This window comes from Papilio machaon, chromosome 25 (genome assembly GCF_912999745.1).
Source record: "Papilio machaon chromosome 25, ilPapMach1.1, whole genome shotgun sequence".
In the NCBI taxonomy this organism is placed as follows: Eukaryota; Metazoa; Arthropoda; class Insecta; order Lepidoptera; family Papilionidae; genus Papilio; species Papilio machaon.
In genome coordinates, this window is record NC_060010.1 from 4,296,852 (window position 1) to 4,311,923 (window position 15,072).

The 15,072-nt window shown below is 34.8% G+C and overlaps 2 protein-coding genes across 2 annotated transcripts; both read left to right on the plus strand.

Annotated features, from left to right (window-relative positions):
- The first annotated feature begins 933 nt into the window (after positions 1-933).
- Positions 934-6,472, plus strand: LOC106720352 (WD repeat-containing protein 48 homolog). The gene is made up of 4 exons (XM_014515051.2): positions 934-2,555; positions 3,244-3,408; positions 5,073-5,243; positions 5,893-6,472. Exons 1-4 carry the CDS (start codon positions 1,044-1,046, stop codon positions 5,986-5,988), a joined length of 1,944 nt encoding a protein of 647 aa, XP_014370537.1. The 5' UTR covers positions 934-1,043; the 3' UTR covers positions 5,989-6,472.
- Positions 6,473-8,773: 2,301 nt separating this feature from the next.
- On the plus strand, positions 8,774-12,370 carry LOC106720014 (elongation factor Tu). The gene is made up of 6 exons (XM_045684263.1): positions 8,774-9,095; positions 9,352-9,605; positions 10,258-10,381; positions 10,738-10,988; positions 11,675-11,903; positions 12,160-12,370. The coding sequence occupies exons 1-6, from the start codon at positions 8,792-8,794 to the stop codon at positions 12,363-12,365; spliced, it is 1,368 nt and encodes a 455-aa protein (XP_045540219.1). The 5' UTR covers positions 8,774-8,791; the 3' UTR covers positions 12,366-12,370.
- The last annotated feature ends 2,702 nt before the right edge of the window (positions 12,371-15,072 follow it).

Consider the following 15,072-nt stretch of genomic DNA (forward strand, 5'->3'; position numbering starts at 1 on the left):
TAACTGTAAAAATAACGATACTTCCATACTAATTTCCACACCTACTTTCAACACCTTGTAAACCCTTTTGCGAAGCGATGGGACTCAATAGCGCGGTCCGCTGTTGCGTATTGTTGAGGTGGTCCCGGGCACTCAATGCGCCAAGAGGGGAAGTTGAGGGATAGACAAATTCAACAGAGAAATGGGGGTGAAACCAGACCGATTAGATGAGCAAACACTATGCTGGAACCTAGCTTGTGGCCGCTTGCTCGTTTGCCACCTTGTAATATAAAAAAAACAGAAAAAAGCGAGGCACATAAAAAGGAAGAGGTAACAAATGTGGGGCGGCGTGCTATTCCATGCCACAGGACACTTCGCGGCGGCCTCGTCTGGTCCGACTTTCTAGCCGACCTTAATATATACGAAAATTGTTAATGTGTTCCAATGCCTGTGAAAGTAAAATAGCAAATAATCGAACGTGTAATTCTTCTATAATAAATATGACAGTTATACCTTGCTTGTTTGGTCATATTGAGACAGATTTTCATCGTCTCTAACTACGATGAGATATGGTTAATGTATAAAAAAGAGAGCAGAGCCTTCGATATATTATTTAATTTATTGACGGCAAAATATTTAAAAATCAGCAGTTGATTTGACAGGTGTCACTGTCATGTCGTATCTAGTAAACTCTTACACCTGATTTTTAAAATAATTCACAAATTAAAAATTATGAAACTAACGTTAGTAATTCATATTTATAGGTCAATTAGATAGATCAAAATTGTGAACATTCATTGAAATAAAAAAAAATACTTTTTGCATTTTTGCCTTTTTAAAACTGAAAGGATAACTGTATTTGGTTGTAAATCTGACAAAACTTGGAATCGTACAATCTCACTAAATTGCTCTATACTCACTAAATTTTACCATAAAGAACGAATGATACGCTCCACAATATCACAAACGTCAAACTCAAAACTGTGAAACAAAACGAAGAGGCTTTCGCAAACGCCTTAGTTGTGCGCTAATAAAATAATAATTATAATTTAAGATGTCGGAAAATGAGCTCGATAATGCGTAAGAAGACACAAGTGTCGTTTGTGATAAGGGACGAAGAGGAAAGGAGGCACAAAAATGGTGTTAGTTCGCTTCAATTGGACCCGATTCAGGGCAGACTGTACTCAGCCGGTCGTGATGGTATTATACGCGTCTGGCATACTGGTACAGGCACACAAGACAGATATATCCAAAGTATGGAGCACCACACAGACTGGGTGAACGATATAGTGCTTTGTTGCGGCGGTAAAAATCTTATAAGCGCTTCGTCCGATACGACTGTCAAAGTGTGGAATGCACCGAAAGGTTTCTGTATGTCGACATTACGGACTCATAAGGATTACGTACGTACACTAGCGTATGCAAAGGATAAAGAACAGGTAGCGAGTGCCGGTCTCGACCGAGCTATCTTTCTCTGGGACGTAAATACTTTAACGGCGCTAACCGCCAGTAATAATACAGTAACTACATCTAGTCTCGTCGGTAACAAGGAGTCCATATATAGTCTTGCTATGAACCCACCAGGAACAATACTTGTAAGTGGCTCAACTGAGAAAGTATTAAGAGTGTGGGATCCTAGAAATTGTTCTCGATTAATGAAGTTAAAAGGTCATGCTGATAATGTTAAAGCTTTAGTTGTGAGTAGGGATGGATTGCAATGTGTTTCGGGCAGTTCAGATGGTACAATAAAGTTGTGGTCTTTATCACAGCAAAGGTGTGTTTCCACGATAAGAGTGCATTCAGAAGCCGTATGGGCTCTGCTTGCTACAGAAACATTTTCACACATAATTTCTGGTGGACGTGACAGATTAGTTATAATAACAGAGTTAAAAAACCCTGATAACTTTATGATTGTTTGTGAAGAGACTGCACCTATTCTCAAAATGTGTTTCACCGCAGACCAGCTGGGTGTTTGGGTGTCTACATCAGACTCGGACATAAGATGTTGGAAACTACCACCACACAACTCCTTGTCAGATATGTACAACCAGAATAGTTACAATACAAATAATGTGTATCAAACTCAACCAATGTACCACATACCTGGAGGTCGGGCTATAAAACATTATACAGTATTAAATGACAAAAGACATATCTTAACAAAAGACACAGCCAATCATGTTATGCTTTACGATGTCTTGAAAGCTAGCAAACTTGAAGATTTAGGTGAAATAGACTATGATGAAGAGGTTAAAAAACGTTTCAAAATGGTGTACGTTCCAAATTGGTTCAATGTTGACTTGAAGACTGGTATGTTAACAATACACTTAGGGCAAGATGAGACAGACTGCTTGAGTGCTTGGGTTAGTGCGAAAGAGGCAGGATTAACCATAGAGAATGACCAAAAGGTTAACTTTGGTGCGTTATTGCTGCAAGCATTGTTGGAACATTGGAATCATCCGAACAGAGCCAATGAGGGTGGTCAAAAGGTTATGGGCAATAGTTTCTTCAGTGTTCCATTACATACACCATTAATATTTAGTGAAGTTGGTGGAAGGACACTCTACAGATTACAGGTAAATATTATTTTGTTAAATTACATTCAATTTTATTGTCATTTTACATGGCCTCTTATATACACACTACACATTTTTTTCATTCTGACTTAGGTCAATAGAAGAAGATAGAGTGAGAATTAGCAATACTTTAAGTTCGATATCAACCACTTTTGAGAATCCCTCTCCTAAGTCAATATAATAAGGGGCCCTATGTATATGGGTAAAAGTAACAAATTGATGATTTTTACTTTTTTGTTTTGTCTTACGGTGAAGGAAAACCTTGTGATGCAACCTGCACATATCTGAGAAGAAATTCAATGATATGTGTAAAGTCAACCAACCTGCATTTGGCCAGCGTGGTTGACTATGGCCTAGTCACCCCTAACTTGGGGTGGGCTCCGAGCCCCTCAGTGGGGACGTATAGTGAGCTGATGATGACTTTTTTGTGTTATAAGCTACCTCTTGGTTTAGTTCACAACATACATTAAACATAAATACACATTTACAAGTGTAAATGTAATTTTTTTGCCAAAGTAAAATGCCATATGCGGCCTATTTTCCTATATGGTTGAAACTTTGAGAGCCTCTCCTGTAAAGTTGTCAATTTGCACATTGGCCCTTATTCATAGTAGCCATCAAAATATTTATATTCTGTAAGATTTGTTCTATTTTGTTACATTTCAAGGATATATGACTGTTATTTCAGGTCGGTGATGCAGGTGGAGAAACTGAAAGCAATTTATTAATGGAAACAGTTCCGTCTTGGGTTGTGGATGTTGCGGTGGAAATGGCCGCTCCTAAACTCAATAAATTGCCATTTTATCTGTTATCACATTCAAGTTGTCAGAGCAAACAGGATAGACAGAAAAAGGTATGACTTTTTGTTCTAAGACATGTAGAAGATTAACGAAATGCCTTTGATATGAAAAAGTGTCAGTGTTAGTCGAGTTATCCTAGATAGACTTATACCGTCCAGATTATACAATCAGGAAGAGTGGTATTATTTATTTATTTACTAGCTATTACCCGCGACTCCGTCCGCGCGGAATAAAAAAATGCACACAAGATAAAAAAGTTCCTATGTCTATCTCCTAGTTCTAAGCTACCTCCCCATCAATTTTCAGCTAAATCAGTTTGACCGATCTTGAGATAAATAGTGTAACTAACACGACTTTCTTTTATATATATAGATTTTATAATATTGGCCCACTGTATAGAGAAATGTCAAATTGCATACATGATGGCATACTGTCTCACATTTAAGTGGTTTTTTTATTGTGAGAAAGTGAAATGAGAATGGAATAATGTATGCTTTAATTTTTACTTTACTTTAACTTAAATTTTCTTACTTTCAAGTTTATAAATCAAATCTTATGTAGCCATTTAATAATTTAATTTGTTTATCCAATAGAAGCCACTGAAATGCTAATCTCATATTTTATAGTAAGTGACACTCGCATGGTGATTCTAAAGATAAATTTTATATACATTCCACAAGTGAGTGTCATTTTGTATGATATACTAGCTGTCGCCCGCGTCTCCATTCGCGCTGAATTAAAAAAAACGTAATATGTGTGCCTATGTATTCCTACAGGCTATGTTCTGCATCTGTGCCAAATTTCATCAAGATCCGTTGAGCTGGAGATACCTTCAAACAAACATCCATCCATCCATCCATCTAAACATTTGCATTTACAATATTAGTAAGATTGTCATCTCATGTAACCTAATTGACTTAAAGTAAGAATTTCATTAATTAAAAAACGATTGACAAATAGGGTTATGTTTTTCGCGCATATTTATGTTCGTTTTTGATATATGCAAGTTTGTATGTATGTAAGTTACATTGTGACGGCCTATAGACTATATAAATGACTAAAGCCATTTTCACAACTGAGGTCTTATTCGATTCGTCTTCTTCCCCGGAGTGTCATAGGCACATTACATCAGCACAAAACAAATGTAGTGGACGTAGGAGGTAAAATTCTAAATTAGCGAAAACTGAGTTCGAATCTCACTCTCAAAATCTTTTTTTTTTTTAAATAAAAAATAAAGCTTAATATTTTTTTCAATGCCTTTGGGTATATACTAAAAGTAAATGTTACAACATTATTTCGTTTAAATTCATAATTTAAATTCTCTGATTACAAACGCAGACAATAGATGGCGATATTTCATCTGTTAAGCCTCAGTCAGTCGGTTTTTTCTAATGAATATTAGAGCCTAGAGCTTTGTATAGTCGAAAGTGACCAACAAACAAAAATGTGGTCATACAATAGTCGAATTATTCGAACCCATCACCGCTAAATTCGTCGTCCGTGCACTTAACCATTAGTCTATTGAAGCTTCTTAAATTAATATTTATTACTAGCGTTTGTTCGCGACTTTGTCTGCGTGGAATAGAAAAAAAACTTAATTACTAGCCTACGTGTTTACCTATACTATGTTCTATATATATGCCAAATTTTACAAACATCCATGTAAACTTTATAAACTTTATAACACATTTATAACACTAGTAAGATTGTTTTACAGGATCGATTGGTAGCAAATGACTTCATCCAATGTAGGAAAGTGGCGGAACACGTGGTGGAGAAGATTATTGGGGGTGGTGATGTGAACGGTGCCAGCAGTAGCAAGCCTACCAATGAGGATAGCGGTAATGACCCACCAGAAGAACGAGTTGAACTACTCTGCTGTGATCAGGTAAGGGAGTGTGGCATCATCATCAGCTCACTATATATCCCCATTAGTGCTCGGAACCTACCTCAAGTTAGGGGTGGGGGAGGCTGTGACATTATGTTTGGTAATTATTGTAACCCGGGGATAATTAAGCTTTCCAACAGTAAAAGAATTTTTCAGATCGGTTCAGTAATTTAGAAGCTCATTCAATGTAAACAAACAATGAAATCTTTCCCCTTTATAATATTAGTTTAGACTATTGATCTCCCGCGACTTCGTGTTAAAAAAGTAGCTTAAAAAATGCCCACTTGCATCAGCTACCTTTCGGAGCAAGACCCGGAACAAACGCGGCCTTGAGGATAGATAGATATTTTTAAAATTGGTTTTTCTTTAGCACCTAAGCTTTACTTATTTTTTTTCGTTATTACAAAGAGACACTTCTGTTTTATTAATATACTAGCTGTCGCCCGAGACTCGGTCCGCGCGGAATTAAAAAAAAAGTAATAAGTAGCCTGAGTCCTTCCAGACTATGTACTATCTGTGCCAAATTTCATCAAGATCCGTTGAGCCGTTCCGGAGATACCTTCAAATAAACATTCATCCATCTAAACATTCGCATTTATAATATTAGTAAGATATAGTTATATAATTGTTAAATGTGATATATTTTTAGGTTCTCGATCCAAATATGGACCTCAGGACAGTGCGCCATTTCATCTGGAAATCTAATGTTGAGTTCACATTACATTATAGAGTGTTGAAACAATGAAAGTCAACTTTATACTATCAGAGGGTCAACAGACATATAAAAAAGTGTTGCTCCTTCCAAACACTATTCCAGTGATAAACAGTGTTAAAATAAAACAGTGGTCATTTAAAAATATTATATGAAACAAGATGCTTATAAGTGTATAAAATTGTATAACCTAGCCAGGAAAACAGAAAACCTCGCTTATTTCGGAAAATCTGCGAATCTAATTTCTTGTAGTTTCAATAGCAATATTACAAAAAAAAGTTAAGAAGGTACCTAATGGTATATAATGCAAAATAGTGTAAAGAAAAAAATATTTTAAAACAATATATAAGATTGTAAATTAAAATACTGGATTCAATTTTTAAATTACGTTTATTTTGACACTTGATGTAGAGTGTTGCAATTTGAAATGCGATTGAGGCCTCAAAACAGGTCTTATATTTTTCTTGTCACACTATAAATTGCGGACATAAAATTGTCTACGGCTTTCTTACGCCCTACTAAAGCCGCATTCACATTTGTCTGACGTGTTGTGTCGTGATGCTTTCTGTCGTGATGGCTACTGTTCACATCTATGTGACGCGTTATGACGCATTTTTAGTCAGTTCCGTTATAGCTCTCAGAGAGTTTACACATTCGCAATGTTTTTTCATGAATCATACGATTCAGATTCAGATTATGAAGAAGATATGCAGTTATTGGCACTGGCAACACTTCTAATAAAACAAAGAAAGAGAAGAAGTTATTGGATACATCCAGTAAATACAAAAAGAGAAACTAAAGGCGAGTTTCATTGTCTCGTTAAAGAGCTTGAGAGTGATGCTGAAAAATTTCATCAGTATTTTAGAATGTCTAACTTCTGACGCGTCACAACACAACACGTGCGCGTGCACACTAGTCCGACCCGCTGTGTCGTGTCGCTGCGCCGTCCCCCGCACCTCACCCAACTGACGCGGACCGGGATCGCTACTGACGCGACACGACACAAGCCATCACAACACACTGCGTCAGAGAAGTGTGCACGCAACCATATTAATTCTATGAGACCGATACCTTTCTGACGCATCACGACACAACACGTCAGACAAATGTGAATGCGGCTTTAAGCAGTTGAATAGACTAAAGTAATCTAAGTATTTACCTAATATATAACTAGAATGAAAAGTTTAAAGCTAATGTGTAAGCCAATTTGCATTTTTGTATGTTATGCTATAAATTAACTGTTAACTTCGACTGTTTGTAATGACAAATATTTTCATCCCTTTTTTTAGCTTTGATAAAACAGAGACAAGTTAGTGTCCCCCCCACATTAAACTTTAATGTTATTTATTATTTGATATATGGCAGTCAAATATAATCGAACCTGAGAAAGCGAGATTCCAAGGGATCGTGATATTATTCTTGCTTAAGAAGGTCTTATGAAGGTCATTAGGACCGGACAGTGACACTCTCTTATATAGTTCTCGCTTATCCAGCTTCGACTGTAAATAATATCTTAATGTTAGTCCTACTTTGGAATAGATTCATATAATTTGTAGGAAAATAAATATCGTGCTTTTCTTCTAAGACCTGTATAATGCGATGAAGTTATTTCACCCGGTGGACAAAAATGAAATTAAAATTGCCGTTGTGTAATCTGTTGTCGGCAAAAGCTAAGGGTTTCCCTTGATATTTGTAAGGTTTGTCTTTAAATGAAACACGCCTTTTCGAGTTGCCATTAAAATCGGAAGGAACTTTTTTTTCTTTGTCAGTTTGACAGATCAACGTTCAGAAACATAACATTCAACATCTCTCAATTTCTTACGAGACTTACCGCAATAACAATGTCACTCACTGAGATAGATAATTTTGTTATGCTATAATTTAAAATTAGTCGATGGATTTCTTGTTCGAAAACTGCGAACTTCAGAAGTTATTAAGCCAGATACAACAGATAGATTATTCTTATTTTGTATACATGAATACATTAAAATTTTCATTTCCCCCCACTTGCCTTTGTATTGTAAAAATTGTAGACAATTTTAATTACATACGTAAAGAATTCTCCTTCAGCCTGAAGTTTTTGTATTTTTGATGACTGCATTGTTTCTTTGTATCCACTCTTTGTATTATGAATGTGTTTTGATTTCTTTTTAAGGCTGTCCATTTGTATTATGTATAATGACTTTGAATTAAATAAAACTGTATATATTTGTAATAGTAATAAAAATTATTATTTAAAATAATTATTTCAGAATAACACAACCAAAAATTCTATAGAATAAAAACATATCCAACCTTCAATATTGACCCAGATTCCTAATTCATATATCACTACCGGTAAGTAGTCCAAGCCTCATCCTACAAAAATTTTTAAATCTTTGGCGCCATAAAAATGGAAGATTATCTTTGCTCATAACAATATTTTTACCTTAGCAAAAAATATCTTAATGTTGATTAAATAATTAATTTTGGAGTGATTTTATTTATTTATTGAGATGATAATAAATCAATAAACAAAGGATATTTTGTGGGAAATCAAAATGTTAGCACGTAATGGCTACAAATTTTATTTCGGTTTCAAATTTACATTATATAAGAGTATAATTTTTTGATGGAACTGAACGTGAATTCCGACTTTTTATAATTTAACAATACAAAAGACTACAGAATTTTCCTCACGAGAAAAAAATAGCTTATCGGTTTTTTTACGGTAATTTCTATTTTGCACTCCGAAAATGTAGCAACATATCGCATCTCTACAACAGCTGATAGCTGTCAAACAAAGTTAACCTCGAAATTAGTTCGATGTATAAAAATAAATAATTTGTTAAATAATATGAGTGGAAAGTTATTTCTTTCAATATTTTGTAATTACCCAAAGAAATTATTAGTCAACTACAGTTATCAAAAGAGTAATAGGTTAGTGTTAAGTGTTTCAAATGTTAATATTCAGAAATACTGTACGAAAGCTAAAGTTAAAACTAAAGAGAAGAAACATTGTAATATTGGAACAATAGGACATGTAGATCATGGTAAAACTACTCTGACAGCGGCTATCACTAAGGTATTGTCTAAGGATGGGTCAGCACAATTCATTTCATACGACGAAATTGACAAAGCGCCTGAAGAAAAAGCTAGAGGTCAGTTCTCTGTTATATTACGATGGTAGGTTTAAAAAGAAAATAATCCGTCCGAAATAGTCCGTTTCTGTCATAAAAATATAATATCTTTTTGACCATTGTTTTATTAGTTTTATGAAGGTGTCAAAGGCAGAACGATTTGCTAGAAATAGTAAAGCAGATCCACCACCATATGATTAACTAGGGAAAGAGAGATATTACTAGTTTTCAACAGCTGTACTGTTACCTAACATCTGGAATTTATATCATATTACAGGAATAACTATAAACGCTGCTCATGTGGGCTACAGCACTAAGTTTCGACACTACGCACACACAGATTGTCCCGGCCATGCAGATTATATTCGTAACATGATATCTGGAGCATCACAGATGGATGCTGCCATTTTAGTTGTAGCCGCCAATGATGGACCAATGCCTCAGACTAGAGAGCATTTATTACTGGCCAAACAAGTTGGCATACAGTATATACTTGTATATATAAACAAAGCGGATATTGTTGATAATGAGGTTAATATATTTGGTATCTAAAATCTATATATATATAAAAGAAAGTTGTGTTAGTTACACCATTTATAACTCAAGAACGGATGAATCAATTTGACTGAAAATTGGTGGGCAGGTAGCTTAGAACCAGGAATAGGACATAGGATAATTTTTACCCTGTTTTCTTTTTTTTTTTATTCTGCGCGGACGGAGTCGCGGGAAAAAGCTAGTATTCAATATTTCCTAAGCCATCAGAAATTATTAGTCTTGTCATTGATAGAGTTTTTACTGACATTTTTCTAGTATTTATTAGCTGAAATGTTTATGTAATATCAATCTTGAATTATACAATAAGTAATCTTGATCTTCCAATAATTATTGTAAACAAATGATAAAAATTTAATCTCTGAATAACTTTTGTTATATCCTATGTGTGGTTTAATGTGGCAAAGAGAATGTTAAGTATGAGTGTGGAGGTACACCGGTAGAGGTAGGCTTAGGGAGAGATGGATGGATTGCGTGAAAGTTGATATGATCAAGAAGGTGGTGACAATGGAGATGACGGCAGACAGATTGATTTAGAGGACGGAAACCTGGTGCATCGACCCTACGTAAGTGGGACAAGGTAAAGGAGATAATGATGCTATGTGTGGTTTAATTTGATTTGTTTTTACAGCTTTTAGAACTAGTTGAAATAGAGATGCGTGAAATGTTGTCAGATTTTGGTTATGATGGCGTCACTGTCCCAATGATAACTGGTTCAGCACTAAAAGCACTTAATGAAGATGATTCTGAGTATGGTGAGTATTGTTAAATAAGTAAATTATCATATCTGTCACATTTACAGCCTGTATGATAGGTTTTTAAGAATAAGTACAGTCACCGTTGTTCACAGTATTCCAGTTTTAAAAAAATCTTAGGACTTGGCAAGAATTTACTCTTTTTTTCTTTTTATATTGATGTTTGATCCAACTTAGTCATGTGAAATATACCCCCAGAGTATTTTTTGTTTGCAATAAGCTATTGTTACTATATTTAATGATGTTTATTGTTTCAATACCACAAGTAAACTCAACTGTACCTTAGACTGAAATGTTATTCAATTTTTATTTTTTTCTTGTGTCTTTGTTTAAAAAATTACTTATTACAATCTTAGGTATGCCATCAATAAGGAAACTATTAGACGCTATAGATAACTACGTGCCCTCTATCCAGAGAGATTTGACATCACCATTTTTGATGCCCATAGATAATGCGTTTACAGTGCCCGGCAGAGGTACAGTAGTTGTCGGCACATTGAAGCAAGGTATTATGAAGAAAAATGACGATGCTGAATTGATGGGATTTGGGTTTAGTATTAAAACTACCCTATCCGATATACAAATATTTAAGAAGAGTGTTACAGAGGTATTTATATTTTGTACTATTGGGTACCCATTATTTGAAATTTAACCATAGTAAATAAGTATTTTTTTCATATATCAAAAGATGGCAAATGAACAACCGGGCACATGAATACGCCTAAAAAGTGAAGCAACCGTTGCCCATAGACATCCACATTGCAGATGCGTTGCCTACCTTTAATCGACAGAGGAGGAGACGCACAGAAAGAGGACATATCCTCTTGATATTCGTCCCCCTCCATCAAATCCACTTCTCCTTCCCATTCCTTGCTTATAAGAAAAGGGTGGGTAGGGAATGTTGACTAAATTAAGGCCTTTGGCACCACACTCATCAGACTGTACTCGGAATTGCTTCACTTGACGCCTGTCTTCTGTATTTCACCGGTCAAGGCCCATTTGTGCACCCAACAAATATTGTTCCGGGATCTACCACTGTATAGTCTTCAAGTTTTGAATTATAAATAACTAATTTTTACCCGCGACTCCGTCCGCGCGGAATAAAAAATAGAAAACGGGGTAAAAATTATCCTATGTCCGTTTCCTGGTTCTAAGCTACCTCCCCATCAATTTTCAGCTAAATCAATTCGACCGATCTTGAGTTATAAATAGTGTAACTAACACGACTTTCTTTTATATATAGGTATATAGATCTATTAAAATTGGGTGCAATGTTTTCATTCTGATTTTTAGGCACTAGCGGGTGATAATGTGGGAGTATTGCTCCGTGGTTTAAAGTTGCGTTCAGTGGAGACGGGCATGTTGCTGTGTGCAGCAAAGACCATGAAGTTGAGCAACCATTATAAAGCAAAAGTGTATTTCTTAACGCGTGCCGAAGGTGGCAGAAAGAAGCCGATATTTTCAAAGTATTCACAACAAATGTTCAGCGGAACTTGGAATATTGCTTGTAGAATTGATTTGGGTATGTTAATTTTATATTAGCTGTCGCCCGCGACTCTATAAAGTAATTAAACTATGTTCTATCTGTGACAAATTTCATCAAGATCCGTTGAGCCTTTCCGGAGATACCTTCAAATAAACATCTAATAAGATTAGGTAGGTTTTTGTCACCATAATTATGTGATTTATCACCATATTTGTGGTTTTGGTTAACACATTCACTGCTATAGTGTTGCTATAGTAGCACAAAATGTCATTTTATTTTTTACATATTTAAGAGCCAACAGTGGACATGATGATGCCGGGCGACCATGGTGAAGTCTACCTGACTCTTCTTGAGGGTATGGTGATGACATCAGGGCAACGGTTCACCATACGAGAGAACAATGTCACAGTTGCCACGGGTATTGTCACAGAGACGTTGCCATCAATTGATGTACCTAAAGGAAAGCTCGGCAAAGTTGTTAAGTTTGAAGAGAAATAATTGTTATAAGATGTAGATTGTTTAATAAATTATTTGAATTTATTCGTTTTTTTATCTAATCTTCAAGTTTTTCTCTATTGTTGATGCATTTTTCTTATGTTCTATAGACATATTCATTAAATGGTCCCCTTAGTGTAGATTTAATACAAAAAATCTATCTCTAAGAGACTAACGATTGTGAGTACGGCGATCTTTGTAACCAATTGCGGCTGTTTATTAAAAAAAGAGCGTCAGTGTCTCAGTGGTTAAGCACTTGACTTGCAATCTGTAGTTCCTGGGTTCAAATCCCGCCATGTACAGGAAGGTGAAGGAAAACATCATGTTGCATTGCATATCTGAGAAGAAATTCAATGATATTTGTGAAATCAACCTGCACTTAGCCAGTGTCTAACTATAGTCTAGTCACCCCTAACTTAAGGTAGTCTCCGAGCCCCTTATTGGGGACGAATAAAGCTGATGACCATAAAAAAATCAAGGTTGGAAAAAAATAAAACCGCACATCTTCATCATTAAATATATTTTTCGTCAGAAGGTAATTAATACAGTGCCAAAAACAGTAACAAATCATTAGTAAGGAAAAAAAAATCAAGTCTGCATCTAGCATAAACTACTGAAAAAATTGAGATAAACAATACCCTACAGTTTCTTCGGACAGGAGTACAACATTTAACATTCATATTTCACAACAAGTTAACAGTTTGGCGTAGATTATATTATTTTTTCACATCAACTAGTTTAAAAAACACCGATATACGCCTAATGGATACTGTATTCCTACATACTTGGGACAGGTAACTATGTGCAATCTGCGAAAGCATAGACAACTGTCAAATGTGACAGCTCATCCAAGATGGCGACCGATCAGAGATTCGTTTCGTAATTCTCAATATTATCACAGGTGTACACGTATACTATGGAAACTTCTAGGAAATACGGCGGGTCGAGATAGTACTTAAAAGCGTGTTTTTTATAACCTCAAAAAACTAACGATATACTAAAAAAAAATATAAGTAAAAAATAGACCGATCCTAAAAATCTTTTCCTTGTGCCCATCGACCTCTACCCTTTATTAACTAAGCTGGGGTTGCCATTAGTATTGCACATTTTAGTACAATTTTTTTTTGAGGTTATATATTTTGCACATAACTACCGTCCAATAATACTGCACTGGAGCAGATTTCTACAAACCATCGAATGATTAACCCAATTAAAATAAATCTGCTCTAAAATCAGTCTGTAACAAAGTTTCCACCACATCTATAAGGTTAATCACAAGATTGTATACATCGATACGCAAATACATAAGGAGAGACATGTCAAAATATTTCATTATATATTTTTTCCTATGTAAAATGCTATATGTACCGTCAGCGAGTGAAATGAGCTATACTTATATACTTTATACATTACATTCCTTGGTCCAATGCGAGAGCTAACTTGGCAGCTTACGAATTAGTTTTTTTTTAGCATCGTTTTATAACTTTTTACTTTGATTGTACTTCACTTGTTCGATATTGCACATCACACTTAGTACATTCGTCAACACAAATGATATATTTTTTTTACATTAAAATAAAAGGTTTATTTTTCGTCTTTGAGATTGTAGGAAAATGTAATTTTTCAATTTTAAATAGGCTTTAAATGATAATTAACACAGATTATACACAATTCAAGAGACGGAGCTCTATGAATTTGTAATTTTTTTTTTTTTTACAAAAGCAATGTGCAATATCAAATTCCCTAAAAAACCATACATTCATGATAATTCGCAGAATACCATGGAATTCAAGTATTTATAATAAGCTCATAAAATTCGATATTCACCACAGACAGCATGTTTTTTTAAAATTTTTCAACAATCATTTTTTTCAGTTTTTCAATAAGTAACAAAAACAACGAGTAGTATTAAAAAAAAAATTACACAGAGAGATAGGGGACTAGCGAATTACGTTCAACATTCAATTATTACAAAAATCTGTTTTACGAACTACAAAAGCTTAGTTAAAATCAGCTCATATAAAACAGGAAAAAAAAAGAATACATCCCTAAAACATAAGTTAATAATGCATTTGAACAGTGGCAGTGGTTATATTAAAAAACTGCAACATCGAGACAAAGACAACAGTAACTTCGTAGCATTTGACAGACAATGAGATACAAAGGGGATATACAATTATACTATTTTGATATACAATGCAAAAAAGCATTTTTTGAACTATTTGCAGTCACTTCAAAGGTTATATTTGAACATTAAAACAGATCCCCTTACAAAAGCTTATAAGCGTAACATATAAATCTTGTGATCCGATGAGCAAAATTTGAAAAAAGTCCAAAAAAAACGCAGAAAAAAATCCCTATTGATATAATTTACGGAACGGAACAACGGAACAGTATGAACACACTTTTACTCAAATGTCACTTATAACTTAAAAAATAAACGTACATATACATTATTGGTGTCGACAAGAGCGTAGTTTAGCACCACAATTAAAAACTAAAGTATGCTTAAAATAGAACGGCGCAATGATTCCGAACTGAGTTGCGATAGTAGTAGAAAAAAAAACCAAACTCCGAGTCTACTCTTTAATACTTCCCTATTTATAGACCCGCGAAGTCCAACCCTGGCAACAATCCGACTTTAAATTAGCCAAACTTTAATATATAGGCAAAATGAGTACAGAATGTTGCCATAATGGACATCCAATCT